General features: G+C 41.2%; 2 protein-coding genes across 2 annotated transcripts in view; one reads left to right on the top strand and one right to left on the bottom strand.

The window, feature by feature from the left end:
• ds (dachsous cadherin-related 1) overlaps nucleotides 1–27,827 on the bottom strand; it is a 248,825-nt gene that overhangs the window by 149,513 nt on the left and 71,485 nt on the right. Inside the window, exon 2 of the mRNA XM_064683579.1 lies at nucleotides 10,575–10,614. The gene's annotated coding sequence lies outside the window, so the exon portion shown is untranslated. The remainder of the gene's footprint in view (nucleotides 1–10,574; nucleotides 10,615–27,827) is intronic.
• GABA-B-R3 (gamma-aminobutyric acid type B receptor subunit 3) lies at nucleotides 5–26,221 on the top strand. Its single transcript, XM_064683580.1, has 11 exons — nucleotides 5–260; nucleotides 15,358–16,204; nucleotides 17,867–18,010; nucleotides 19,313–19,588; nucleotides 19,652–19,903; nucleotides 20,994–21,314; nucleotides 21,390–21,691; nucleotides 21,782–21,920; nucleotides 23,272–23,547; nucleotides 24,297–24,615; nucleotides 24,677–26,221. Exons 2-11 carry the CDS (start codon nucleotides 15,644–15,646, stop codon nucleotides 25,972–25,974), a joined length of 3,888 nt encoding a protein of 1,295 aa, XP_064539650.1. The 5' UTR covers nucleotides 5–260; nucleotides 15,358–15,643; the 3' UTR covers nucleotides 25,975–26,221.

The raw sequence follows: 27,827 nt of genomic DNA, 5'->3' as shown, positions 1-27,827 counted from the left end.
TCAAGCATTTTATGCAATTAGCAAGAAAAGCGCCCAACAACAAATACGCGAAATTCTCCAGGGGAAAAACCGCCTCATAATTAATGCTAAAAAATATTTAAAAGTTTTCCTCTTTCTGCTGCTTTATAATATCGTGATAATATGTGTTAGACTTGGTAGAAGAAAACTTTGCAGCCCTTTGAGCTAAATGTACTCTGCTGGGGGCAGCCACATGGCCTATGTGAACTAGGCTGGGATTAAAGCTAGCTGGTTAAAACTTGGTACAGTTATTTCTTATATGCTGCGGATAGTGTATAATATAGAACCGATCCGTAGGTATTACTTTATCATATAACTGCCAAGAAAAATGCTTGGAAATTTAATTTTTTGAAAGCTTGGAAATTTCAATTTTTTGGTAGAAGGATATAAGCACGAAAATATCATTTTTATTTTAAGAGAATCAGAGCTTCAAAATTTAATTTTCTTGTAGAAGGTTCAAAGCTTGGAAATATCACTTTTATTTTAACTTGGATATTTTTTTTTTTTTGTAATAGGATCACAGCCTGAAAATGTCACTTTTTTGTAGAGAAGTAGCAAAGCTAGGATATTTCATTAAAAGGTAATTTTCTTTTTAAGAAATGAAAACTAATTTAATCAATTTTTCGAAAATGACTTTTCTTTGACTGTTAAGTGTTTTTATACAATGACAAATAGCCTTATATAATAGGCATAATTAAAATAAATTTTATTTCAAATCAGTTAAAAATTGTCAAAAACAATCAAGTATAAACACCACTCTATACTATATTACAGGCTTTCTGGTTAGCTATAGCATCCTTTTAGTTATGTTAGTCTTCAACGAAAAGGTTAATCTATTGATCCGATGCATCTACGTGCGTTAGGTGAACGATTTTATGCATTACAGGTCATTTGGAAATTCATTAGCCTTACATAAGTCATAAGGCAACGTCAGGGACAATGATATCCCCATATTCAATTCGTAAGTCAAACGTATTGGTGTTTTTACAGCTTGAGACCAGAACCCATCCTAATAATCGAACCGAAATCCAGGCTTATGTTTATAGCTATCATATATTTGCAAGAGTATTCAAGCTTCGGCTTTCGATCGACATGAAAGATTGAAGTTATTCTTTTTGAATTTTTTGTTGGCAAGAGCCTCTTTTGCGTATGGTTGGGGCATTTAGAGCAGGCAGCCCAGGTAACCACAGCAGCACGCATTAGGTACACACACACACACACACACGCACACGAACACACATACACATACATACAGAGTCGCACTGCCAGACCGTTTAGCTAACACTGTAAATGTGCAACACCTGAAAATTGAATATTTTCATTAAAAGTTAAAAGCTTCACATCGATGGCAGCCGCGGCTGCCAAGTGAGCCACAAAATGGCCGCACACACACACACACACACACACACACACACACACGGACTCAGACGCAGACACACACGAGACCCGCTAAGAACCAATAAACTTTGAAAGTGCTCGAAAATGTATTTGCAAGGACTGCGTGGCATCTAGAACGTCTGCTATGCCCAGCCTGCTGCCACGCCCATTCCGGTTGCTCTTTAAGCAACTAAACTAATTTACAGAAGCTTCAGGAGCAGCGCCGTGACTTGGACATGGACAAGGACAAGAAACGCACGTGTTGCTTGCCGTTGAAGTTTTGCGCTCCATAAGAAGCCGGGCGCCATCATAATCAGGCGCTGTGTTCATCATCGCAGAAGCGCCGCAACGTCACTAAATATGCTATGCTCTAAAAACCAGCTCGAAAACCCCAAGTCAGCTAACCAGCTAAAACCGCCCTTTCCCCCCTTCTCCCGTCTGACAGCCAACTCAGCGGCTCAGTCTATACGCCTGTTTTGCTTTGTTAAAAGGATTTTCACGGATTTCCGTTGTAATTTGAAAAGTTTTTTATGCAACTTTTTTCATTTACAAAACACAGCGGTGTTTGGTGGGGGGCGGGCGGTGGTTGGTGGGGGCGTGGCCGGTGCTGGTTTTTGTGGGCGGTGTGCGAATTGTTTGTTGGCTTGTGTGTTAGTTCTCAAGTAGCTGCCAAAAGCAGGCGACCAGGCCGACAAACAGGTGTTAATTGTTAATTGTTTTCAAGCCAATTTGCCAGAAATAAATGAATTTTTCGCCAAAAAAAAAGCAGAAGAAGAAGAAGAAAAAGTCAATTTATAATTAAAATGCTCCCAAAGCGACGCTTGATTAAGATTTAGATGCTTCGTTATATGCCGCTTGCATCGCTCAGCCATTCAGCATTCAGCATATTGCGCTGTTAGCCTGAAATGAAGCCGTTTTTTTTATTTGTATGCCACTTGCAAACAAATGAAGAGTACGCAAGTCGGGAGTGACCGACTGGGAAATACCTTCCATCTAGCTTACAAGCATTCTACATATTTTCTTAACATACATAAACACACACACAAGCACATGCTGTGCAGCTTACTCTGCAGCTTCTTCTTCTCTGCTGAGCTTCTTCTTCCCCCCTAGTGCCACACTCTGTATTGGAAGCGCAATCTCAATAATCTTCGGTGCTCATAGTCCGATTTTTATAAAATTTTCAGGGATTAATGATTTAGTTTTTTTTTAAGTTTGTGGGGAACGGGAATGGGAATCCATAAGAAGTTAGTTGTTATCATTTTAGTTATGCTTTAAAAACCAAGTAACCAAATCGATATTTAACGACATTTTAAAAATGGGGCGTAATGTTGAACAAAAATGAATCTAGTTTGTGTGAAACAGGGATGGTATCGAAAAGGAAATCATTTCTTATCTCTTCATTTACTATACGAGAAGCTGTAATGCCTATAATTTTCGAGTTATGCTTTAAAAACCATATCTCAACAGAGATATTTATATCGATTTGTAAATATTATAAATATGGGAGGAGATATCGAAAAAATAAATTATAAGCTCATTAAGCGCATGATATAAGAGAATATTATAACAAATGTAAGGTCTCTTTTGTAAAGGAATACAACTTGATCGACCTTCCTCGTCCTTCTGACCAAGAATATATATACCAAATAGGTTCGACGCTGCCTCCCTTTACCCGTTACATACATGTGCACAAAACCATTATACCCTCTTCCAGCCATTATTAGTGGTTACGAAGTTTAAAAAAGTGAGCCGCTGTTGTTGCTGTTGCAAGCACACCGCAGCCGAGGTACGCTTTGGGCGGCCCCTGCAAAGTGCCTGACAGACAATAAAGTTGTCGACTCTGACTGGCAAACTAACAACGCACCACCGCACCACTCAACACCTGCCGGAGACGGCCTTGAAAAGGCGACCAGGTGCGAAAAGTGCGTACAAAAATGGCAAAATACAACTTTAGTCAGGCTTCCTCTCTGCAGGTGTGCGTGTGTGTGTGTGCTAAAGATAATTGAATTCCTAATTTTAAGTGCTGCGCTGTTAGAGAACATACACCACACACCACAGCACACACACACACACACACACACAGACAGGCAAAGAGTGTGCGGCTAAACAAGTCACAAAAGTGCAAATTTGCGCCGCAAAGTATGCAACACTAAATTACGCATACGCCATGTGCGACGACAAGCAAAACGTGCAAAGTGCTCGAATCTCTGCCTACGCTTATCTCACACTGGCCAAAGTCCAAAGTTAGCAGTAGTCAGTTACCAGTCATCAGTTGCCAGTTGCCGGTTTTACTGTAGTTGTTACCACCTGACAATTTGCCAAGTGTCCGCAAACAAAAACAACAAAACCAAAGCAAATGAATGAGAGAAATTAAACTATTTTCAAGCTAACGAAGATTTAATGCCCTTGGATAAAGGTTATAATATTTTAAGTAAAATATATAAAGTATTGGTAACTGATAGATTAGATAGAAAACAACTAAAAGTCAAATTCAATTGGATAAATAATCGGGGCTTACATAAAAACAGATTGTTTTTGGCAAATTAATAAATATGCTAAACCTTAACTAAGATTTTGGAATAGGTTTTCTGCCTGACTGACTGACTGACTGAGTAAATTACTGACTGATTGACTGATTGACTGACTGACTGACTGACTGACTGACTGATTGGACGTCAATGTACAACCCAAACTGTAAGAGCTAAGAAGCTGAAATTTTCACTGTGGTTACCTTATGTAATAAAGGCGCAAGCATCTGTGGGAAATTGCAAAAAACGTTTGTATGAAACTTTTTTGTTTATCATCTGATTGGCCTCAAACTCAATTTTAATGATCATTGTTCAAATTCATTTGAGGTGTGTCTTATACTTTATGGAAACTCCATCCCTCCTTGTTTGATATATATTTGTAAGTTTTCAAACAAACAATAATCAACAACCAACATTTATTTCTAATAGATTATACTTAAAAATTGACGAAAAAATATTCGTCCCAAAATCTGACCTAAAAATTAAAGAAAAGAAAATGTTTTCTAAGAAATATCTATACTATGTGAAAGTATCTATAATATATTTTGTTCTTGTTGATATATTATTAAACTTTATGTTTTAACATCATTTACTAAATAAATAGCTCCATACATTTATATGCATTTTGAAAAAAAATATTAAAAACAAATGATTCTAAAATGAACAAATAGTTTCTTACGATAATCCGAACAGAACTTAAATGTTTAAGATTAATTTATTGAATATCCATAGAACTTTTATTAACTAATATTGATAGTTCGTTTTGAAAATTAATGCAAATATATAAATTTGTTAAATAAAGATACGGAAACGACAAAAAGATCGAGTCAAAATAAGTAATATAATATGAAAAGCCTATAATAAATTTCAGAAGAACATTCCGAGTTTAATTAATTTAAAAATATGTTGTCAGACTTCAATTTATTAAGCAATTTGTTTGTCAATGACAAGCATTTAGAAATGATTGTAGAATGCAATAGAATCAAAAACAAATCAGATTTTGCATGTGTGCATGCCATATATTTTATCGGCCAGAGAGTATACAAGAAAGGTTTATATATGTATATATATATATTTTGTGTGAAGCGCTTGACAAACGAGATTTGTGATTTTGTGTTAGCTTCTAGATAAGGGAGTAGGACACACAGCTGGCAAATCAATTTGGCTGATCGATTGCTGGGCAAATACTCGAAATGGAAACAGTTTGGATAACAGATTTAATTCGCATTTCTTTGCCGTTTGCCAGCGCAACGAACTCCATGACAGAATTATAAGACTTTATTTAAGCCCCTCAAAAAAAACAGCCGATGTGAATGTTTTTTGGCTACATAAAAAAGTTGCCAGCTTCATTTCAAATGCAAATGAGGTGTGTTTGTCTGTGTGTGTGTGTGTGTGTATGTGTATGGGTTCTCGACCGTCGGGCAAATTAGTTTAGCTAAGGCAACATGATATAAACAAGGCTTATATTTCACACATTAGGCCCATCAAGAGTCCCTCCAACTCTCCCCCTCTCGCTCTATCTCTCTACCTCTCCCTCTGGGCTGTCATGTTTGCCTTCATATTTGGCCATTTTCGAAATTCAACGTAATCCGCTTTATTTTGTTTTGGCCGCTTTCAGACTTTTCACCATTTTGCCCACTCGAGACACACGAAATGGAAATGGCCCCAAAACAAAGGCTAAGGCCGGAAGGGAGGTTCCACGTTAACTTCTTAAGTGCAGCGCAACTTTTTGACACTTGAAATTGAGTTTTGTGGTGTAATTGCATTTTATTTGAGCTCCAAGTTGGAAGAGAAAAAAAAACAAAAGCCCAAATTCCGCGCCCATTGTTGCCGCGTATAAAGTCGCATATAGTATTTATACTATATACTGTATATATTCCCAGTGAGAGCGCTCAGTTGCCCAGCTGCAGCTCCAGCTCCAGCTCCGGCTGTAGCCTAGGCAACCAGATGCTCTTCAGCTCCTTTGCTGCGCTGTTGCATCAAATTTGCATGAAGTGGGCCTGCCAGACGCTGTTTGGGGATGGAAGTTGTTTGGTCCTAGGCTAAAACTCAAGTCAAGTGACGATAATCGCAAGTTGTTGCCTGCCCTCAAGGCTAAAGGCTGCGCTCGCAGCGAGATCTCTTTCTCCTTTTAGCCAGCAAAAAGTTTGGCCCAGCAAGCAGCTTGGGCCTGGGTAGCAAAATGCATGGCAAATGGATTTGCCAGCATTGGGTGTTAAGTTTATTTGCAAATTGTGTGTGTAAATTGCAGTTTTCAGTTTGTTGTTCGCTGTTTACTCGGCACGCTGTGAAGCCCATTGAGAAATTCAACTCAATTTGCAGCCGAATCAACTGTGCGTGGCGCAAATATTAATTACTATCTTGTGTTTCATTTTTGTTGAAAAGCTTTTCGCATTGAAAGGCGCAAAAAAATGTATGTGCAGAGATCAAAAATCAAATTATTTATTTGTTTTAACTCGAATGCACAAGAGCTAAGGACAAACGCAATGAGCTGTAGCTCAGCTCTTAGAGCGGAGCGCGTGTCGCTCTTTCTTGCGTGACACGAATGCACATGAGAAGTTACACAAAGCCAGCGTGTCCTTGTTGATGAACAAACCTCTAATAAAACCGTTTACTGGCCTTACTGTAGATTCCAGATGTACAAAAGCTTACTGCTTACTGCTTAGCTGTTAATCTGAATGCTTAAACTCATTGGGAATTTCAGCGCGAAAAGCTTATTCGACCAATGCCTATACAGCATATTTGAAGGTACATCTTTCACATGAATATTGACCAAAAAACTTAAAGCCAAACCATGAAGAAAGAGACAAATCTTATTAAAATCGGTTGAGTTTTGACCGAGCTATGGGGGTGGGAAATTTTGACCATGTCTATATAGGATAGTTTAGGGTACCATTTTCACATAAATTTTGACCAAAAAATTATGTTGCCAGGTTTTGATGCCAAATTGATCTTAAAGCCAAACCATGAAGAAAGAGACAAATCTTATTGAAATCGGGTGAGTTTTGACCGAGTTATGGGGGTGGGAAATTTTGACCATGTCTATATAGGATAGTTTAGGGTACCATTTTCACATGAATTATGACCAAATAATTATGTTGCCAGATTTTGATGCCAAATTGATCTTAAGGCCAAACCATGAAGAAAGAGACAAATCTTATTGAAATCGGGTGAGTTTTGACCGAGTTATGGGGGTGGGAAATTTTGACCATGTCTATATAGGATAGTTTAGGGTACCATTTTCACATGAATTATGACCAAATAATTATGTTGCCAGATTTTGATGCCAAATTGATCTTAAGGCCAAACCATGAAGAAAGAGACAAATCTTATTGAAATCGGGTGAGTTTTGACCGAGTTATGGGGGTGGGAAATTTTGACCATGTCTATATAGGATAGTTTAGGGTACCATTTTCACATGAATTATGACCAAATAATTATGTTGCCAGATTTTGATGCCAAATTGATTTTAAGGCCAAACCATGAAGAAAGAGACAAATCTTATTAAAATCGGTTGAGTTTTGACAGAGTTATGTGGGTGGGAAATTTTGACCATGTCTATATAGGATAGTTTAGGGTACCATTTTCACATGAATTTTGACCAAAAAATTATGTTGCCAGATTTTGATGCCAAATTGATTTTAAGGCCAAACCATGAAGAAAGAGACAAATCTTATTAAAATCGGTTGAGTTTTGACCGAGTTATGGGGGTAGGAAATTTTGACCATGTCTATATAGGATAGTTTAGGGTACCATTTTCACATGAATTTTGACCAAATAATTATGTTGCCAGATTTTGATGCCAAATTGATCTAAAGGCCAAACCATGAAGAAAGAGACAAATCATATTTAAATCGGTTGAGTTTTGACCGAGTTATGGGGATGGGAAATTTTGATCTTTGTCTACATAGGATATTTGCGGGTACCATTTTCACATGAATTTTGACCAAAAAATTATGTTGCCAGATTTTGATGCCAAATTGATTTAAAGGCCAAACCATGAAGAAAGAGACAAATCATATTTAAATCGGTTGAGTTTTGACCGAGTTATGGGGGTGGGAAATTTTGATCTATGTCAACATAGGATATTTGCGGGTACCATTTTCACATGAATTTTGACCAAAAAATTATGTTGCCAGATTTTGATGCCAAATTGATCTTAAGGCCAAACCATGAAGAAAGAGACAAATCTTATTAAAATCGGTTGAGTTTTGACCGAGTTATGGGGGTGGGAAATTCTGAACTATGTCTATGTAGGATATTTTAGGGTCTTATAAATGATGGACCTTAAACTTAGGCGTAATTTCGTGACGCATTTGAAGAAATACGTGACACGCGCTCATCTCTAGCAGCTACCCACACATAAGCACAATCATTTTAATGCCGAGATAAAATGAACTCTTCGGAATAATAAAGTGGAAATTATGCCCCAAGTGGATGTACTATAAATACGATTTGTTTTCGAAATCAATGGCAACGAATTGTTTACAAGTGCGCAGGAAAATTAATGCTTTTCAAAGAAAAAGCACAAAAGAAATTCAAGTTGTTCAAGGAAAAGCTAACTAAACAAGTAAGAGGGCGCAGTCGGGACTAGGGGATACCCTGAACCCTTATAAGATGAAAGATTCTTGATATATATATATATTATTCTCAATGATTTGAGATCCTTGACGGACGGGCGGACGGACCGATCGACTCGGCTATTGATGCTGATATATACACTTTATGGAGAATATATATACTTAATGGAGTCGGAGATCTGCCTGTTAACATTTGCACAAATACATTAAGCCCCTTTTTACCCATTTTCAATGGGTTCAGGGTATACAATTATGAGTTCCCATTCATTTCACTTCGTCAATTGTTACTCTATCATTTTGTTTTCCCTATTGAAATGATTTTACTTGTTGTTCAATCAAAAGATTGAGCTACAAGAAACTACAAGCTCTTAATTTTGTACCCATAGAAGACAAGCCGAAAACAGAGTCTGCCGGCAAGCATTTTATCCTGTCGGGCATAATGAATAAATGTTGGAATACAAAATTCGAGAGACGTCTTCAAATGCAGCCATAATTAAAAGTGTCCTGGCTGTCAGCACGCACCAATTGTGCCAGCATCAATTGCAGCCTTCGGGCTGCTTAAGAAATGCATTGCGCATCGACAGGCTGACAGCCGAGAGGCCAACTGCCGACAGCTATTGTGCTCTATTGTACTTGCCCCCCAACCGCTTTCCCCCTGCGCCCCCTCCTCCCTGCTGGCAGAGCCTGCTGCTGGCTGTACAATAATAAATGAATTTTTCATTAGGACAGTTGCAAATAATTTAGTTTCCATGTTGGGCATTAATTTGCATAATTTAAAGTTAAAGTTGTTTGGCACGTTTTTTAAATTTCCCAGGCGCAACTTTTGCGTCAGCTTGTTGCTTATTGTCGGGGCAATACACACACACACACACACTCGCACACACACACAGACACTCTCGAGCGGAAGCTGTTGCTTTTCATGAATGAATTTTGGCGCCTTTTCTGCGACGCGTGCGCAATGCGGCGAGAGCATTGAAAGCCGATTGAAATTGTTGGACCATTTACGATTGAACGGCCGCAGCAGCATCCTTCAATCAGATTGACATCAATCGCAATGCTTCAACTTGCCGTTTTATCAGAAAAGCGGCGCGCATTCAATTGCCGACAACAGTTGCGGTCTGGAGCTCATCGCGTGCGCCTCGCCTCGTGAATCCAACGCGCAGCAACTTTTGGGGGCTGTTTATTTTCCACCCCGCCCCGCCCGCCCGACCGCTTGCCAACGGAAAATTAAGAAACAATTTACGCACAAAAGTTAATTAGCGAATTTTATGCAATTAATAATAATTGTAAGAATATTGTGTGAGTGCTTTCATTAAAATATGTGTGCGTTGTGTTTGTAAGGCGTATACGTAATATTGTGTTGGGGTTATTAAAAATATAAAAGAAGTGCGGAAACAAAATATGTAAATTATGCTAACAATATAAAAGAGAAATAATTAATAATTTAAAATAAAAATTAATTATAATAATAGTACGAAATGTAAAAGTAATTAAACAAAATAAAAGAATAATAATTGAATGAATAATAATAATTATAACAATAATAGTAATATTAATAATTTTAATAATAATAAAATAAAAAAATAAAAATAATAGTAATAATAAAAATTTAAATACTAATAATAATAATAACATTAAGAATAATAATAGTTAATAGTTATAATAGCAATAATAACATTATATTAATAGTAAAAAATATGTTAACATTTATTATTATAATATAAGTAACAATAATAAAAAAAATAATTATTATATTAAAAATAATTATGATAATAAATAATAATAATATTAAAAATAATAATAATGATAATTAATAATAATAATTATAATAATAATGGAAAGAATCATAATACAAAGATAAATTATTTATATAAAAAGTGCCACAATTCATAAGCCAAAGCTTGAGGCACTTCAAAAGCCAAAACTGAGTTAAGAATAATGCAATTATGCATACGCAACTCAAGCCTTAACTCGAGTGTAAATGGATCAAAAACAAAGCAAGCAATTCAAAATACGAATTATAACTAACATTGTTTTTAATCATTCAAAGTGAAAACTCAATTGTACATACCCGACTGTTGGGCTTAAGTCTTGCCCAATGCCAACATATTCTGCAAATATAAAAACGTTTTTCAATTAAATGAGTTCAAGAGGAACGACTTAGCCTACAGAGATTTTATTGGGAATTCATTTGTATTCGCTTTAGTCAAATCGAGTGGCAAATGCGTAAACGTTGTCAAACATGTTCTGAGTTCTAATTGAGCTCAAAGAACATACAAAGAACACATGACTTATTATATGATATTTATTATTATTCATGCTCTGTACTCCATGTGGCAACATTGGTCGTATCCTCCTTATTTAATTCGTGTTGTAAATTTTAACCATCCAATAAACCTTATCCACCAAAGATCTGACTCTTACATGCATATGAAATTCACATAAATTTTCATAGCATACTTTTTGGAGCGGAATTGATTTAAGAACTGACAGCTCTGTTGTTGGCTTCTTTAATCTATTTAGCATCTCTAAAAGTATAAAATATAAAATGTTAAGGCGTTAATTGGAAATATGGAGCTAATAACACGTGTTTAAACATTAAACATTTAGTGTTTTTGGGAATAGGTTGCCTCCAAGAGCAAGAGATAGAAGAGCATTGAGGCTTTAAGTAAGGCTTTAAATGGAAGGATCTTTATATTTAGAATATCTCCCAAGAGCAGCAAAGTGTAATACATGCATTTTAGGCCTCTATTAACCAGAAAAGCTTCTTGAGACTCACCCCAGTAACCGCACTTGTAGACTCTAAAGCCCAAATACCTGATACGTCAAGCATGATATATGTATATATGTATATATACATAGAAACTGTTTCAAAGCCTTTCCATAAGCCTAGAGCTATAAGCAAGATATACATATGTATATATACATAAATATACATATACATCTCGGTATATACTGAAAAACTGTCTTAAAGCCTTTCAATAAGCCCAGAGCTACAAGCAAAATATAAAGCTAATTTTGTATAAATTGAATATGGCTTTCAGTTTCTTGGCTTTTGAGCGCTCAAATATACAGAAAGACGACAAAATAAATACTATATTATAGCCAAGAAGTGCCACAACACGAAACAGGAGAGGTCACATGAGAAAGCTCAAATTCAATGTGATTTAATATATATATACACAATATAGATATATGTATGTATGTAATATTTGCTGCTTATTTTATTTTATTTTATTGTGTGGTTATGCCAGTGTAAATCCGGTTTTTGTGTTGCTTTTGGAATAATAAATGTTTTTGTGCGAGTGTGTGTGCGAGTGTGTTTGGCCAAGTAGATGCAGTGAAAAAACGTGCATAACAAATCGCATCAACTATTCAGCAGATTCAAGTGCATAAGAATGCACTTGGGCATCTCAATTTCGAGCAGCTGCCTTCGTGATTCGCTTGCAAGAAATGCCAACGAACTGCACAAGCGATACACACGCACACACACGCACACACACACGCACATGGACAAAGCTAGAAAAATGTAATCACAATTACAAATGCAGGCAGCAGTTTGCATAATTTATGTCAAGCACAACAACAGCAGCAGCAACAGAGCCCAGGGGAAGCGGGCGAGTAGTGGGTGGTGGTAGGGGGGTAAGGCGGGGCGACTGTGGTAAACTCACACGCTTGCATGCCCATAAATAAGTGCAGGTTTAAATACCACGGCAACAATTGTGAAATATGGCAGAATAATAGAAAGAAAGAAGAGAGCGAGCAGAAAGCAGAAAGCATAAAATAAAAATGTAAAATGTATGAAATGTAACTACAAGTAGCCCGCTGACATGCACCAACAACAGCGGAGGTGGGGGAGGCAATGTGTGCTCGCGTGCACAGTGGGGCAAATGTCAAGTTGCGCCAAAACTTTAGGCGACGGCAACGACATGTGCATTAAAGTCTTGTCAAAGGCTTTAAATGATGTACAGCTATATGTGAGGGCAAGCGAACCGTCCCGCACACACACACGGCACGCCACTGTGCTGCTGCTGCGCTGCCGCAGCGCTGCTGCTGCCTTAGCATGCAATGCGAAGCTAACGAAACGCAAAACAAAAGCCAAGAAACAAAATGGGCCAAAAAGTTATTTTAAGGACACGGCAAAAAGTGCGCGCTTCTCGTTTCGAGAAAACTAAACGAAACGAAACGCAAGAAAGCGCCCAGTTCTCTATATGTGTGCGTGCGTGTGCGTGTGTGTGTGTGTGTGTGTTAGTGTGCGTTTTTAGTAATCTCGAAACAATTATGCATACGTGCATACACAGAAATCTGTGGCGCGTGATGCTCAAAAGTAGCCCAAAAGCCTCGAAATGAAAGCGCAAAATGTTTTGCCATTAGCATAAAAAATAATGGCAATGGGCTAACTGGCAACTGGCAATGGGCATTGGGCAAAAGGCAACCATCGACAGCAACAACAGACGCAAAAAAAAAAAAATGGCAAAAAAAAATCAGCTACAACAGGCGAAAACTAAATACTCTAGCTGACAGTCAGTAAGAGTAAGCAATAGGCCCTCTTAATGTGTCTTCACTGTGCCGCAGTCTGAGGCGGCTGCTCACTGTTGAGCTATTATCCCAATAAATTTATACTTATACTCTTATACTTATACTCTTATAATTTTGGAATTTATTTAACATTTTGTAAGGGCTTGAATACTCGAACAGAGCCTAGAGAGCAGAACTTAGAGCTGCGATTTAATTCAAATATAAGGCTAAGGGCAAAAAACTTGGAAAAGTCTAAGAAATTAATTAAAAGTTTTAAAGTTAAATTGTAAAAAAATGTAAAGTTAACGGGAAGAAAGCACGTCTTATACGGAATATCCAGGGTATTCATAGCTGACCTCAAAGCTTAAGTAAACTTCTTTACTAACCTACCAAATGTATCTAGACTTAAACAAAATAATTCGAATTGCGATTTAAATCAAGCTTTAACTTCAAGACAATACATTTTAGATAATCAAAAAATCATAATAAACATACAAAGTTAAAATAATAAAAATAAATAAATAAATATAAAAATTAAATGGGTAGTAAGCACATCTTATGCCAAATCCGTAGGGTAGCTATAAATCTGCATTCAGAAAACTTGGGTAGATTTGCTTTCATAAAATATATTTCTCAAACTTCTATTCTATTTCGTAACTGTAGACTTGCAAAGCTAGTGTTGGTAAATTACTTCTTTACTCTCATTAAATTCCTTCAGTGTTGATTAAAAGTCAAATAAGAGAATGTTTGGGTAGTAATCAAATCGTATACCAAATCCTTAGGGTATTTGCAGCTGCATTCAGAAAACTAAGGCAGCTTTATCTTTTCTTAATTTATCTTAATCTGCACTCTGTAGTCTTTTGAACAACTTTCTATTCCATTTCTTAACTGTGGACTTGCAAAGTTAGTGTTGAAAAAAAGCTGCTTAATTCTCATAAAATCCCTTCAGTGTTGATTTAAAGTCAGACAATAGAATATTTTGGCTCGTTGAATTTGGAAAGCTTGTTAACGCAATGCCAGAAAACATTTAAAAAAAAGGAAATACAGCCCTAATTCTATTTAATTAAACAAACAACAAATTCAATTGTACAGCAAAGTTTCTTTTAGCCAAGCAGTTTTTTGGGCCACAGGTAGTTCGAGATTCACTTCAATTATCCCTGGAACACTTGAAATGCTTTTGTAGCCAGCTACCGCAAAGGACTCCAACCACGCCCATTCATCAGGAAATGCGAGCGAGCGTGTGCAGCAGTCTCTTGTAGTTGCCATAGAGATCTCGACCACAGGGTTTATGCACTGGTAGAATTCTCGGCAGCCTGTCAAGCAAGACAAAAAAAAAAACGTATCAAAGGCAAGAATCCTCAAAGGACGACGCACCACAAGCCACATGCCAGGAATTGAACTTTCGATAGACACAAACTCTCCTGAATTGTAGTTTGAAGTCTGAGCTGAATGGGCATCAATTAATGCAGCAAACAAACGCTAAACTAAGTGATAAATACTTTATGTGACCAAAGGTTTAAAAGACAAAATCAAGCTTACGACAACAATACCCTTTAACTATAGACAAGGGTTTAAGAAATGGTATCATTAAGGTGCACATATATGTAACTGGAGTCGATCTAGAGGGGTTACGGGAGAGCAAGAGATATTCAATTTGTGACACAAGCCCTGGCATATGACATAGGCAAGACATATATTTCATATATCGCCGTTATCGATAAATGTCGATAACCAGTCTTGGTTTGTTTTTAGCAAACCTAATAGGTGATAAGGGCACGAGAGCTCATATTTCCTATAAACTCTTTTATAAAATTATAAGATGAATGTAAATTCAATTTGTGGTACCTCGCCACGCTCCGCCATTTTTCCGATATCGATAATTTTTATAACTTTTTATAACTTTTTGTTATAAAAATCCTGTTATGCTTTACATATAACATGACAAAATGCATGTACTCCATTTAAAGGGCATAAATGGCAGCAACAACAAAGCAACTCGACAATCTGAACAAAAGTCTATGGCTTTGGCATTTCACGATAGCCTTGATAGCCACGAGTGTGTGTGTGAAAGTGTGTGTGTGTGTGTATCTGTGAGTGTGTAAAGGGTGTGTGTGTGTGTGTGATGGGTGTGTGTGCGGCTATTTTCATTTCATCGAAGACTTAATCCTTTCTCAACTGCCAACTGGCAATTGTTTCGTTTTGTTTTTTTCTTTTTTGTTCATTTGCAAGTGCTAGAGGTTGTTTGGCGGGCAGAGGGAGGGGTAAGGGGTAAGGGGTAAGGGTTCTGCTGTTGGGCGTATGGGTGCATATTTTTATGAGCCACTTTCCCTTCACAGTGTGTGCCCAGTGCGAGAACAGATAAATGGCAGCCAGGCAAATGGTCAGGCAAACAAAATGAGACCAAAAGTGAGGCCAATAAAAAGGCGATAAAATTGACGCCAAATACAGAACGCACAAACGGAGAACTGAAGTGGGGCAAGTGTCTACATAAAAGAGCCATAGATAGACCTACATAGAGGGAGAGAAAGAGATATATAAATAAACGACGCCTGGACAAACATTGTTTATTGCCATCCGTACATCCGTGCGAGAGATAGCGGAATTCAAATGCTGGGCTGATTAATGGGCCAGTGGCCATTTAGCCAAAACGGTATGCGCATAATTCACGTGAGTTCCAGCCCAAATGGCCAGCGCCAGCGGCTGCTGCTGCTGTTGACGGCGCTGCTGGCGCTCGGCCTGGCCGCCGCCGGCATGGAGTCGTCCGCCGAGCTGCAGGCGCTGCAGCTGCCGGAGCCGCCGTCGCCGGACAGCGAGACGCATCGTGCCGCATTCGGTGGCAATGGGCGCAAAGTCAAGCGGCGACAGCGCCTCAATTCGCACAGCAATTTGCCGACCATCACAGCGAACACGGGTTCGCTGGCCACGAATCTGAGCAGCTGGCAGCAGCAGCGCTATTTGAAGGTGAATCAGGTGTTCGAGAGCGAGCGACGCATGTCGCACGCTGAGATCCAGCGCAATCATGGCAAAATTGTGCTGCTCGGCCTGTTTGAACTGTCCACCAAGCGCGGCCCGCGGCTGGACGGGCTAAGCGAACTGGGCGCGGCCACCATGGCCGTGGAGCACATCAACCGCAAGCAGCTGTTGCCCGGCTATACCCTCGAGCTGGTCACCAACGATACGCAGGTGAGACTCGCCCACAGCTGCTGCTGGGGTTGGGGTTGGGTTGGGGTCGTTTTTCCATTACCAAATTGAAATTTCATTTAGTGGCGCGTGCAACATTAAAACTTAATATGAAAAATCTGCAAGCGCAGCAGCAGCAGCAGCAGGGGGCAAGCAGCTAAAAAGAAATTTGTCATCAACGTTTTTTTCATACCCTGTTTGAAGAGTGTTAAGGAGCTTATTTGGTTTGTCCGTTTTGGCTGTATGTCGGCAACTGGAAACTGTTTACTTTCAGCTGTGAAAGTTTGACACGTTCGGCAATAGTTTTAGGGCCACAGTTTAAAAGTCAGTTACAATTTGAAAGTTTAAAGGAATTATGTCTATAGTTTACGTGCTTTGCTTTATAGTTACTATGTTGAAAGGGTAAAAAATTTACGCCTACATTTTCAGAGTCACACGTTTAAAATCACAGCTACAAATTCACATTCTTGGCTTCACAGTTTTAAGGACACTTATGACAACAGGTCTGTTTATTATTTCTTTTCACCTCTCCCTCAACACTTTTAAGTCAGTATATACATATACACACATACAGTTTTGAATATACCGTCTTGGATTTACAGTTTGAGCTTTTAGCTCCTTTCATGGACATGGCCCTTTTAAAGACACAGTTTAAAGGCCACTATATATATGGCACAGTTTGAGAGCCACATGTGCCGAAAAGACTGATTTTAAGCTTCTTTCAAGAAGTCTGATCTATTATAACACTGCGAACAGAGTATTACATATAAAAAGATTCACATATGCAGCTTTCAAAATCACAGTTTAACAGTCACTGCCGTAGACTCAAAGTTTAGTAGTAACTTGTGCCAAGAAAGTTCTAATTTGTATCTATATTCAACTCTTTACACTGCCAACAGAGTATTAAACAGTGGGGAAATTTATACATGCGGTGATAAGAATCACAGTCTAACGGTCACTGCCTCAGAATCACAGTTTTAGAATCACTTATGCCAAGAACGTTGAGTTTGTTATTTTTTCAACTATTTTCACACTAAGAACTGTGTAATAAACAGTGGAAAGATTGAAATATGAATTTTTTAAAAGCACAGTTTAACAGTCATTGAATATTCATCACAGTTTCAAAGTCACGTATGCCTCTTTTAACATATTTTAGCTCTGTGAACGGAGTGTTGCACAGTGAGAAGATTTATGAAATTAGTTTAAGCAAGACAGTTTTACAGTAACTGAATAAGAGTCACAGTTTGATAATCACAGGCTATTTGAAGGCTTTGCCGTCTGCTGCTCTATAGTCGTAAACAGTGTATTACGCAGTCGGTTGCATCCGACTGCAACTTTTTTTTACTCGATTTCTTATTGCGAACAGCAGCAGCAGCAGCGGCAACGATAAGCGGGCTGGCGGCGGGCGCGGGTTGTGGGCCGCGATTTGATGGCACTTGGAGACACACTGAACGAGACTTGGAGTCGCTGGGAATCGCCTGATATCGGGGCGTCGGCATCTCCTATCAAAACTTGAAAGTCGACATTTTAAAAATGTTTATTGCGCCATCTTGACGCGCGATTCTTTTTATGGCTGTCGCTGCTGCTGTTGCTCCAGCAGCTACTCCTTAAGTTAACCCCAGTCGGTGCGTTTTACACCTTTCCGTTTTACTTTTTCGACTGCAGTGTGATCCCGGCGTGGGCGTGGATCGTTTCTTTCATGCCATCTACACGCAGCCCTCGACACGCATGATGATGCTGCTGGGCTCCGCCTGCTCGGAGGTAACCGAGAGCCTGGCCAAGGTGGTGCCCTACTGGAACATTGTGCAGGTAAGTTCAGCTCAATCAGGCTCTTCTGGTTTTCAGGTGGGCGTGGGCATGGGGAAATACGCTGATTAAAATATGCAAATATGCTGGGGCGATTACTCAAAAATTTAATCAACTCACGTGCCGAAAGGAAACTCACTCGATTAGCATAAATACCACGAAAGCTAAACTCAAAAGGCAGCCAATAAACATTTCCGCGCTCAAATAAACAGCCTTCTACAAATTACACTAGACAGCACAATTTTCTTTTTGGCATTTATAAACAGGCAACATTCATTCTGTTTCCCCTACACATGTTTTTGCTGCTCAACAGAACGGGGGAGAACCTTTAATTCGGTTGAGCTTGAACATTTTTTGAGATACCTATTTGTATACCCTTTGCTGTGCCGAAATTAGCTTTTTATTTAATATTTGTACTTTTATTGGGATTTATGTGAGCCAAATAAGGCAGCATAATGAATTTAAATTAGTATTTTTTTTTATTCATTTGATTAAGGTGAAGCATTATAATTTATAGAACAAAATAAAATAAAAGTAAGAATAGAAAAAAAAAAGTTAATAATTTAATTGGGGCTATTTGTGGGATTACAACATATTTATAATTTAATATAAAAACAGGTTGAGAATATTTTGTCAAGGGAGGACTTTTTACTCAGTGTGCCAAGGTTTATTTTTGTTGTAGACTTCAAGTTTGAAATTAGTTCCAAATGAAATCGAAATGTATTACTATAATCATTATTTGATCCAAGCCAAGATCACGCTCGGAGGTTCGAACTCTCAAGCTTATTTTCTTTCGATTTCTTTCCATTTAAGGCCTTAAAGTAAAGTTTTATATCTTATTTCAAGAGAAATCGAAATACTTAGTTATATGTTGTATTCATTACTTAATCCAAGCAAGTTAAATAAACTCATAAAATGTTATGAAGCTGCCATAAAAAGTTCATAATTCGGTAGACCCGTGTTATTAGACAAGAAATACGTAAATATGGCTGTGTTTTTTGAGAGGGGGATATGGTTTGACTTCCAGAGGAGTGTGTGGGGGGTGGGGCGGGGGAGTAAGAGGGGCAACATAAATTCAGTGGGAAGCGCGCTGCATGCAAATGCCGAGTTGTGGCCTTTGAAGTTCAGTTTTCGGCTGCTTGAGTCGCGTATGTGGCGACTAAATGGGCCGAAACTTTGGGGCGCACACATGCGTGGCACAAAACTTTGTCTGCCACATGCGTGCAGGCAGCAGGCAGCAGACAGGGGAGGGGTAGGGGTAGGGGTGGTGTATTGCTTGACTTGCTAACTGGCTGTTGATTATAGGTCTCCTTTGGCTCGACATCGCCGGCGCTGAGCGACAGACGCGAGTTTCCCTACTTCTATCGCACAGTTGCGCCGGACTCGTCGCACAATCCGGCACGGATCGCGTTCATCCGTCGCTTTGGCTGGGGCACGGTGACAACATTCTCACAGAACGAGGAGGTGCACTCGCTGGCGGTCAACAATCTGGTCACCGAACTGGAGGCGGCGAACATCTCGTGCGCGGCGACAATCACATTTGCGGCCACCGATTTCAAGGAGCAGCTGCTGCTCCTCCGGGTAAGCGTCGATTAACGCGTGTTGGTCAAATTGTGGAAAATATGTTGTTGTTCTGCCACGCAGGAGACGGACACACGCATCATCATTGGCAGCTTCTCGCAGGAGCTGGCACCGCAGATACTCTGCGAGGCCTACAGGCTGCGAATGTTTGGCGCCGACTACGCCTGGATATTGCACGAGAGCATGGGCGCACCCTGGTGGACCGACCAGCAGACACCCTGTACAAAGCACGAGCTGCAGCTGGCCGTCGAGAATCTGATTGTTGTCTCTACGCACAACAGCATTGTGGGCAACAATGTCAGCTACAGCGGACTGGTAAGCACGGACAATCGTTCATCGTGTTTTCTCTTTGCGTGACACGAACCAGCACGACTTTACACATGTTTAAGAAAAACATATCGTAAGAGTATAGTCCAAAATTGATGGTTCATACATTTTATCTTGAGGATAATATTTTAAAATATGGAATAAATTCGATTATAAGGCATTCAATGTCCTTCCCACGGCTTGGCATACTTTACACGAAATCGATAAGTATCGATTTACACATTTTTTTTGCGCACTTATCGCTTTCAATAACTATATATAAATTAATATTTGAAATATGGGATTAATTCTATTACAAGACATTCAATGTCCTTCCCTGAACACGGCTTGGCATACTTCACACGAAATCGATAAGTATCGATTTTTTAATTATGTTTCTTTGCGCGATTATCGCTTTCATATGGGATGTAGATTGTTGTAGAGAAAACACAGCTCCAGATTATTTTACTTTTTGGATATATATCCACGTTTCCTCAAAATTCGAAAAGATTTTAAAGATATATATTTTGGGCTTTGAATGACTTATTTATGCCCCGAAAATTTTTGATAAAGATCGAACTCTAATCACCGAAGATAAAAAAATGCAGTTCCCATTAATTGTGTGGCATTGAGGGAAGAAGAATCATAGTCTCTTAGTCGGGCATTTCCGGCTTCAATATACCCTTTTACTTAGCCTTCCTCAATGGGCACAGGCTAAAACAAGAAATTAAACACATATTAACCTTTAAAGATTACAAGCCATAGAACTCGATAGGTTTGTTTTTTTTTTTGTTCGAATGAAATAAAGACATAACATTAACACAAATCCAGCACGAGGCCAGATCCAGCTGCCAACTCCCCACGCGCAGAGCCCAAATGAAATGCTACATTTGATTCGAAGCGGACCCGAGGCAATGATAAAAATGGTTTTTATTATCGTTTTAGTGCCAGCCATGAAATCGGCGGCGCATAATGAGCTGGCAATCTCATTACGATTGGGGGGACGATGGGGAGGGGGACTGTGGGGGGACTTTGGTTCGGCTCGTATAGTTGATGAGCGGTCGATTTAATCGTTGCAATTTTTGCATTTCCTATATAGAACAATCACATGTTCAACTCGCAGCTGCGTAAACAATTTGCACAGTTTCACAGCCAGGAGCCGGCGGCACCGCAAGCGGATCTGCGGTCGCGCCAGAGGCGTGGCACTGCCAGTCATCATCATCTGCCGGATGCGATATCCCGCTATGCGCCACAGACCTACGACGCCGTGTGGGCCATTGCGTTGGCGTTGCGGGCCGCCGAGACGCACTGGCGCCAGAATGCGGCACAGTCCAAGCTGGATGGATTCGATTATACGCGCAGCGACATGGCCTGGGAGTTTCTGCAGCAGCTGGGCAAGCTACACTTTCTGGGCGTATCGGTAAGTGAACGGCGGCGGTTCAGCAGCCCAGCTGGTTAACTAACCCACCCATCCACCCACTATTATACTCGACAGGGTCCGGTCTCGTTTAGTGGTCCGGATCGCGTAGGCACCACAGCCTTCTATCAAATACAACGCGGCCTGCTGGAGCCGGTGGCGCTGTACTATCCGGCCACGGATGCCCTCGACTTTCGCTGTCCGCGCTGTCGACCGGTCAAGTGGCACAGCGGGCAGGTGCCCATCGCCAAGCGGGTGTTCAAGCTGCGCGTGGCGACCATCGCACCGCTGGCCTTCTACACCATCGCCACGTTGTCCAGCGTGGGCATTGCGCTGGCGATTGCGTTTCTCGCCTTCAATCTGCACTTCCGCAAGCTCAAGTAAGTGTCAAGTTTTGTCTCCGTCCACACTCAATGCGGCCCCGTCCCAGTTGCTCGAACATCCTCCTGAACATCTCTCCATCTCCACAGAGCAATTAAACTTTCGAGCCCGAAGCTGAGCAACATTACCGCTGTGGGTTGCATTTTCGTGTATGCCACCGTCATCCTGTTGGGGCTGGACCACTCAACGCTGCCCTCGGCGGTCGACTCCTTTGCCACGGTTTGCACGGTGAGTTCTCAAGTGTCTGCCAGGCTCTCTGTGAGCCTTTGTTTGAGTTTCGGTTATGCAAGCAATACAGCCTCCAAGTGGGAGTTAAAAAGGGGGCGCACACACACAATACCACCTACATTCGCGCCTCATCAAATATGACTTTCAGTTTCAGCGCAACTTTCACGTCGCTCTCATGTGTTTGTTATATACCCAGTAAAACCATTTGGCTTCAAGCAGTGTGAGCATAACAGACCGAAGGAAGCAGCCATAACAGTCAAGTCATAAAGCACAGCTGTCTCTCAAAGTCAAAGAGTCTAAGTCCCAAAAAGGCAGGAAAGAATAATAAACACAGTGGGTTTTCCAGACAACTTTTCCGTCAAGAACTTCGAGAGAAACTTTTTATTTTGACTGGCTCCCTTAATGATTGTCGGATGCATCAATTCGATTTGGGATAGAATTCCTTTCTTTCCGTGTACTCAGATGATAAAATAACCATATTCCTTTCCTCCATAAATTTATTTTGCTTGGCTCCCTAAATCTTCGATTTGGGATAGAAGTCCTTTCTTCCATATCATAGGTCTTCCGTATATTCAGCAGATAAAATAACAATATTTCTTTCTCTTTAGAAAAGCAACCTTAGTCTGAGTCTAGCTTGGATGATTTGATGCAGGGTATGCTTCAACAGGGTATCTCTTAACCCAAAACTCTTGGCTTAAGTACTTTTGCTTATTTTATTTATGAAAGTTGTTGAGTTGTTGGATTGTTGAATTGTTGGATTGTGTGTGTGCCGCTGCGCCATAAATAGCTGCAATTTTAAAGCCAAATCTTTTTGCCGAGCTTAATAAATCTTTAACTTTACCGCGCACTTTGGGCTAGACGAGCTCTACCAGGCCGGGATCATAAAGTCCAATTTGATGCGCTTGTCATCGGCATTGCGTTTTTTTCTTGTTGTTTGTTTTTTTTTTGGTTTTTGTTTTTGCCAGCCTACCGTCAAAAATGCGACTCGAGGGAAATTCAGAGTGTGCTGTATGTTGGGCATGTTGTTGTTTTTGGCACATGTAATGCCCAGAGTTTGTGGGGGGTTAAGGGTATGCGCGGGGGAGGGGGGGTGGGGGTATAGCTAACAACAGCAAACACATGACACGGACACGTAAATTCACAACTTTTGTGATATTCTTTATTTTGCATAAATTTGAGAATGCCTCCTTGGAGTCCTTCGGCTGCTGTTGTTTTAGCTTGTTACGCAGCCCATTGATGACTTGTTTAGGAGCAGAAAAACACACACATGCACACACACACGCACACACACACAACCTGACACCAGCTTATGCCTATTCTCATTGCCTCTCATCCTCATCCCATCCTCTAGGCACGCGTGTATCTGCTCTCGGCTGGCTTCTCATTGGCATTTGGCTCGATGTTTGCGAAAACATATCGGGTGCACCGCATCTTCACACGCACCGGCAGCGTGTTTAAGGACAAAATGCTGCAGGACATTCAGCTAATACTGCTCGTGTGCGGCCTGTTGCTTGTCGATGCCCTGCTCGTTACACTGTGGGTCGTTGCCGATCCCATGGAAAGGCATTTGCATAATTTGACACTCGAAATCAGCGCCATCGATCGAAGCGTTGTCTACCAGCCGCAGGTTAGTCTTGTGCATCTCCTACTCCAAATCCTTGTTCCACGTAAATGCCTTGTTTTTATACCCTAAGCCTATTGAAAATTTACAAAAAAAAGGGTATACTGTTTATGTGCAAATGTGTGGCACAGAGAGAAGAAAGCATCTGAGACTCGATTTTATATATTTGACCAGGATGATGAGCTGTCCGTCTGTCCGTCTGTGAGAATGCGCCGAACTTGGGCACAACATAAGCTCAAGAGCTCAAATTTAAGAAATTTTATTCGCCTTTACCCAACGTAGTACAAATTTATCTTATTTGTTTCGATATCTTCCCACACTGTAAGTAACATTTGTATATATAAATTTTGAGACATATTCTCTTAGGAATAACTTGGAAGAGTTTTATATACCAAAAATGGTATATAGACTCTCCTATAAAAAAGGCATGCAGATCGGACTACAAGCACCGAAGTTAGTGAAGAATGCCCTTCCCATAGATAGTGTAGAGCATCTCTAAGATCAAGATATACCAAACTTGGTATGCAGGTTCTCCTATAGAAAATTGCATACAGTTCTGACTATAAGCCTCTAAGCTACATAGATAGTCTAGGGCATCTCCTAGTCGGGCACTATCGACTATACCGCTCCTGCTGTCCTTGCTGGTGTCTTTTGACAGACTCAGCTTTGTAAATTGACGCCCACATCTATGTTCGACCTACTCCTCCGGCCCCCCCTTTAACATGACTGCCTTTTCGTTTGCCATTTAACGATAGGTCGAGGTTTGTCGCTCGCAGCACACCCAGACCTGGCTGGGCGTGCTCTATGCCTACAAGGGCCTGCTTCTGGTGGTGGGCGTGTACATGGCCTGGGAGACGCGTCACGTGAAGATAGCCGCCCTGAACGACTCCCAGTATATAGGCGTATCGGTCTACAGTGTTGTCATAACCAGCGCCATTGTTGTCGTTCTGGCCAATTTGATATCGGAGCGCGTAACGCTCGCGTTTCTGACGATAACGGGCCTGATTCTAACCTCGACGACGGCGACGCTTTGCCTGCTCTTCATACCCAAGCTGCACGACATTTGGGCACGCAGTAAGTGTGCGAGCTGCGAGTCGCCAAAATTGGGTAATTAGCTTAATGCTCTACTCCGCAGACGACATCATCGATCCTGTGATACACAGCATGGGCCTCAAGATGGAGTGCAATACGCGTCGCTTTGTCGTCGATGATCGCCGGGAGCTGCAGTATCGCGTCGAGGTGCAGAATCGCGTCTACAAGAAGGAGATACAAGCGCTCGATGCCGAAATACGCAAGCTGGAACGCATGCTCGAGTCCGGCCTGGGCACGGCTTCGACGAACACCTCCTCCTCCACCTCGCTGCTGGCCGGGCATGGTCATCTAAAGCCCGAGCTGACTGTGACCAGCGGCATCTCACAGGCGACGACAGCCGCGGCTGGGTCGGGGAATGCCAAATCGCGTACGCCCAGCATCTCGGGCATTTTGCCAAATCTGTTGCTCTCCGTTTTGCCACCAGTTATACCACGCGCCAGCTGGCCATCGGCAGAGTATATGCAGATACCGATGAGACGTTCCGTGACCTTTGCCTCGCAGCCGCAGCTGGAGGAGGCCTGTCTGCCGGCACAGGATCTGTTCAATCTCCGGCTGGCCCATCAGCAGGCCACCGAGGCCAAAACTGGGCTAATCGATCGCTTGCGTGGCATCTTCTCGCGCACCACGAGCAGCAACAAGGGCTCCACGGCCAGTCTGGCGGATCAGAAGGGTCTAAAGGCGGCCTTCAAGTCGCACATGGGCCTCTTTACACGGCTGATACCCTCCTCGCAGACGGCCTCCTGCAATGCCATCTACAGCAATGCGAATCCCCTAGGAGTTGAGGGCAACAACAGCTTGGAAGCGGTTGAATGTGGCGCGAATGGCGCCCATTTGCAGCCCATACACCGTGGCTCGCTGACCAAGAGCGGCACACATCTCGATCATTTGACCAAGGATCCCAACTTTTTGCCCATACCCACCATTTGCGGTGAACGCTTCGATCTGCAGCAGGAGGCGAATGTGACAGGCGGCAAGTACGTAAAGCTGCCCGAGACCAAGGTGAACTTTCAGCTGCCGAACAGTCGACGTCCCTCGCTGGCACAGCCGGCGCCCAGTTTGAGGGAGCGCGTCCGTGGCTCTCCGCGCTTTCCGCATCGCATTCTGCCACCCACCTGCAGCCTGAGCGCTCTGGCCGAGTCCGAGGATCGTGTCGGCTCGGAGGCATCCACACTGGCCGGCAGCTGCAAGTCCATACCGCGCATATCGCTGCAGCAGGCGACCAGCGGCGGCACCTGGAAATCCATGGAGACGGCGGCCAAGTCGCGACTCTCGCTGGACTCGCAGGAGGAGCAGCCGATGCCGCCGCCGTCGTCAGCGGCCGCAACAAATGGTCTTGATTAATATTGTAAGTTCAAGCACACACAGGCCCACCCAACATTTTCCGCCCAATCCTTGTCAATTAGATGTGAACACCAAGCAATTATTTTCCAAACACGCGCCCGCCACGTCCTCCTCCTCCAGCCCGGGGAAAAGAGCGCGCGCGTGTTCAACTGACCAATCATCGGCTTAAAGCAATCAAACGCATTAGGATAAGTTACGATACGCGTAATCCTTCTACAAGTAGCTAGTCACGAGTTCCCCTTATTGACCCTCCCCCTGCTCTCCCCACCACCTCATCATGCTCTTCCTAAGACCCATAATGTGATTCGACCTAAGCTCATTCTAGAATTTTTGCTCTTCATAGGCTAAGTAGAGGACTTTGCTGCATTAGTTGCACAAATCGTAAGGCAACTCCACTTCCATTTCCGTTTCCGTCTCCGTTTCCGTTTTAGCATAAGTTTGATGTTCCCTTGTGCCAAACGGCACCAAGTTTCGTTGTGCCCATCTACGGTATCCCATAAGCAATACTATAATATATAGGCTAAGTCCAAAAACAATCTATGATTAATTAGCAAACGGGATTCGAACCGCCCACTTTTAAGCAAAAGGGGACACCTAACGATGCGTCTCACCAAAAAAAAAAGTAAATAAATAAATGCAAAAATAAAAACTCTGTTGTAGCCGTAGCTGTAGTTGGTAGTCGTAATTGGTAGCCAGCTCAATAGAAACCATAGCATAAGTGACTAAGTTTTAGCATTGTAATCCTTGAACCCGAAATTCTACCCTACACACAACAGCCCACTATCGATGCTATGCGGCATTAAGTCAATAAACAACAAAAAAAAAAAGCAGAACAGCCCTGCCAAAAAAATAATGATTAATTAATTAACTTGTTTTATTGGGTGGCGCCAAGCGGGTGGCTAGTCTAAGTGGGCGTGGCATGGAGAGGGGGCGTGAATGCCAGAGAAAACAAAGAGAAATGACTTTCTATAGAGCCGAAATATAAGTTTACCTACACACAGCATGGACGGAGCAGCTGCCGAGCAGTGCTGCCAGACTTGAAGTAGCAAAAATTGGAATTGGAAAAAACGCTAAGAAAAAAAAGCTAATATATTGTGGACTAAGGCAATTCCTGAGATGTATGGAATCTTTGAAAGTGTCTTGTGGCATTAAGAGTCAAGAATTTTTATTTTCTTATTGCCAGCCTAACAAGACTGCACAGATTTAAAATGAGTTCCCCGTGAAAATATAGCTTAGCTTAATTGGAGCACCTCTTCTAACAAAGTGTTGCATGGCGTCTGGTCCATATATTCTATGAAACATATGCCAAATGCCGCAATGCCTCGTTAAGTTGTCCAACAGTATCAGCTCGCCTTTTCCTACAGAAGCTCGGCTGTTTTCTGAGTATTTAAGCGTCGCCAGACTGCTCAAGGGCCATATAACTGTTTGCGAACTTTCCTGACATTTAACGCTTCGTTTATAGTAATTCATTTTGAATGTGTTAACACTTGCAGCGGGCATTAAAACTTTGTCACCAAGCTCGTAACGCATAGCTGTAGACATCTGCAAATTTTTGTATAGCCATACCTATTTCTGCTGGGCAATCGTGGCAATATACAAATGTCTATCGATAACTTATAGACAAAACCCGATAATATATCAAATATAACATAAACTAGCTATCCATAGCCATCAAATGTATACTTCGCTTTGATGTTTAGTCAATCAAACACAACAAACATAACTTATGGACAAAAATCGAGACTATATCGAAGACTGTGTCGACAAGTTATCAATAGCGGTAAGCTTTAAGTACTGTATATAAGTTGTAGGATATAAATTGATAACTTATCGATAATACATCGTAAACTACG

The sequence above is a fragment of the Drosophila montana genome, unplaced genomic scaffold, assembly GCF_035044405.1.
Source record: "Drosophila montana isolate Dmon_TW-CO22-7 unplaced genomic scaffold, ASM3504440v1 contig_2626_1, whole genome shotgun sequence".
Lineage (NCBI taxonomy): Eukaryota > Metazoa > Arthropoda > Insecta > Diptera > Drosophilidae > Drosophila > Drosophila montana.
Note: the sequence above shows the minus strand (reverse complement) of the source record. Positions and strands in the feature narration are given on the sequence as shown.

Excerpts from the sequence above, each read along its gene's own strand:
- GABA-B-R3 (XM_064683580.1), top strand. The coding sequence starts at position 15,644 with ATGGGCCAGTGGCCATTTAGCCAAAACGGTATGCGCATAATTCACGTG. Across the intron at positions 21,315-21,389 it reads TACACTTTCTGGGCGTATCG|GGTCCGGTCTCGTTTAGTGG; the intron begins GTAAGTGAACGG and ends TATACTCGACAG. Across the intron at positions 24,616-24,676 it reads GCACGACATTTGGGCACGCA|ACGACATCATCGATCCTGTG; the intron begins GTAAGTGTGCGA and ends TCTACTCCGCAG.